Source organism: Echinops telfairi, unplaced genomic scaffold (genome assembly GCF_000313985.2).
Source record: "Echinops telfairi isolate 266 unplaced genomic scaffold, ASM31398v2 ScPeMD7_6;HRSCAF=24_0, whole genome shotgun sequence".
NCBI lineage: Eukaryota > Metazoa > Chordata > Mammalia > Afrosoricida > Tenrecidae > Echinops > Echinops telfairi.
In genome coordinates this window covers 1,349,291-1,350,934 of record NW_022103902.1, presented here as the reverse complement: position 1 = coordinate 1,350,934, position 1,644 = coordinate 1,349,291, and the positions used below count along the sequence as shown (strand labels likewise).

Below are 1,644 nucleotides of genomic sequence, written 5' to 3'. Positions count from 1 at the left end.
TTGTAGGTCACAAATCGTTTGTATCACCCAGGATTGTTCAGTCATTTTGACTCACGGCAATACTGTGTTTATCAGAACAGAACTGCGCGTCACAGTGGCTTTCTTCAGTGTGCTAGTCTTTCTTCAGCGTTGCCTCTAAGGATCGAAAGCTCTTAACCTTCCAGTTACTAGGCCAGTGTAGAGAAGGTAGAAGCCACTCATTGAATTTCCTCTTATAAAATATGATGTTTTATACTATGAAGCATGGTTTGTGATAATGAGAAAACCGTGCTTGAAGCATAAAAAGTACAATGTTTGTTGAGAGCTACCATGTTGAAGACATAATTTTAAACTTACTACATAAGTGATCTCATTGAATCATCATACATCTCTCTCTCTGAGTTAGCTACTGCTAAAAGCATCTATTTTCAAACACAGAAACTAAGGCAAAGAGACCATAAATGTATTTTCCTAAATTCACACTGTTTTATATTAGATAAGGAAATTTGTAATTTATTTTGTAGTCACAGTAAGTCTAAATCATGTTAATCAGAAGCCACCTATTCCCTAAAGTTTGACATGCAACATTGTAACTAATTGTACATCCCATGGAACAATTGTATAAGTTGTATAAGTTTAGTTGCTTCAGAATTTCAGACACCATTTAACCTGACATGTTATAATTTTTATGACTCCATTTAGGCATATTTAAATTTTTTCATAGTTACTTTTGGCTCTGGGATCTCAAAGTGTTGATTCCTTGACTAAAGTTACTTTGATATTTTAAATGGTATTTCCAACTGTTTTTTTTGTGAACCTGTACTCCTGTACTAGCAACTGAGCAACGTGATATTCTGTCAATGGCACTCCCTTCCCTATTAATTAGGAATTTGTATGTTTATTGAGTTTTAAATAAAACTGACATTTTAAGTGTATTTTAATAAATATTGCTATATTCATTACTTAAATCCTATGTCTATATATTTTTTCTAGTGGAAAAGAAGCTTAAGAAATAAAGTCATTTCTCTAGACCGTAAAAGTAAAAAAGGTGTCCCTGGACGTCCTGTGACTTCTAAGGCACCATCAGACAGGTAAGATACATGTGTGTGACATAAGATGGGCGTACACTGTATATAAATTGTGTGACCAGAGGCACCTTATTTAAATCTCTTTGGATCTCAATTTTCACACCTTCTAAACACAGTAAAATTTGAAAAAGACAAATGGTATAAGGTGGAAATCTTTCAGAGAAAAGTAAAAGTAAAATATTTTCCACTTATACACAGCAATCAAAAAGTGGTCAGACTGTTAAAAGTGGAAAATTGGAAACACCTGGAAAAGCAATCTCCTCTTCTCGTAGGCTTCATTGTGTAAGAGTTAAACTCCATGGTGTCTAACTTTCCATCTTAACCTCTAACTGTGCGGATTTAAGTTATTTTTACTTCTTTTTTTGTACATTCAAAGCATCTTGGTTAATTTTAGCTGACAATGCATGGATGATAGATAAACTGATTATAATACACTTATCATTTGAGTTTCTACAAGGAAAACGATAGTCTAATTAGCGACTGTGGCACCATAGTAGTATGACTAATGAGCTATGGGTATTTTGGAATTCTGTAGCATTCAAATTGTAGTCATCTTTGGAAGGTGTTTAAAGCATTT

The 1,644-nt window shown here is 33.6% G+C and overlaps 1 protein-coding gene across 1 annotated transcript in view; it reads left to right on the top strand.

The window, feature by feature from the left end:
• Positions 1-1,644, top strand: part of LOC123521240 (sentrin-specific protease 7-like) — a 73,521-nt gene that overhangs the window by 4,875 nt on the left and 67,002 nt on the right. Inside the window, exon 2 of the mRNA XM_045286195.1 lies at positions 973-1,070. Coding sequence (XP_045142130.1) covers positions 973-1,070 — 98 coding nt within the window. The remainder of the gene's footprint in view (positions 1-972; positions 1,071-1,644) is intronic.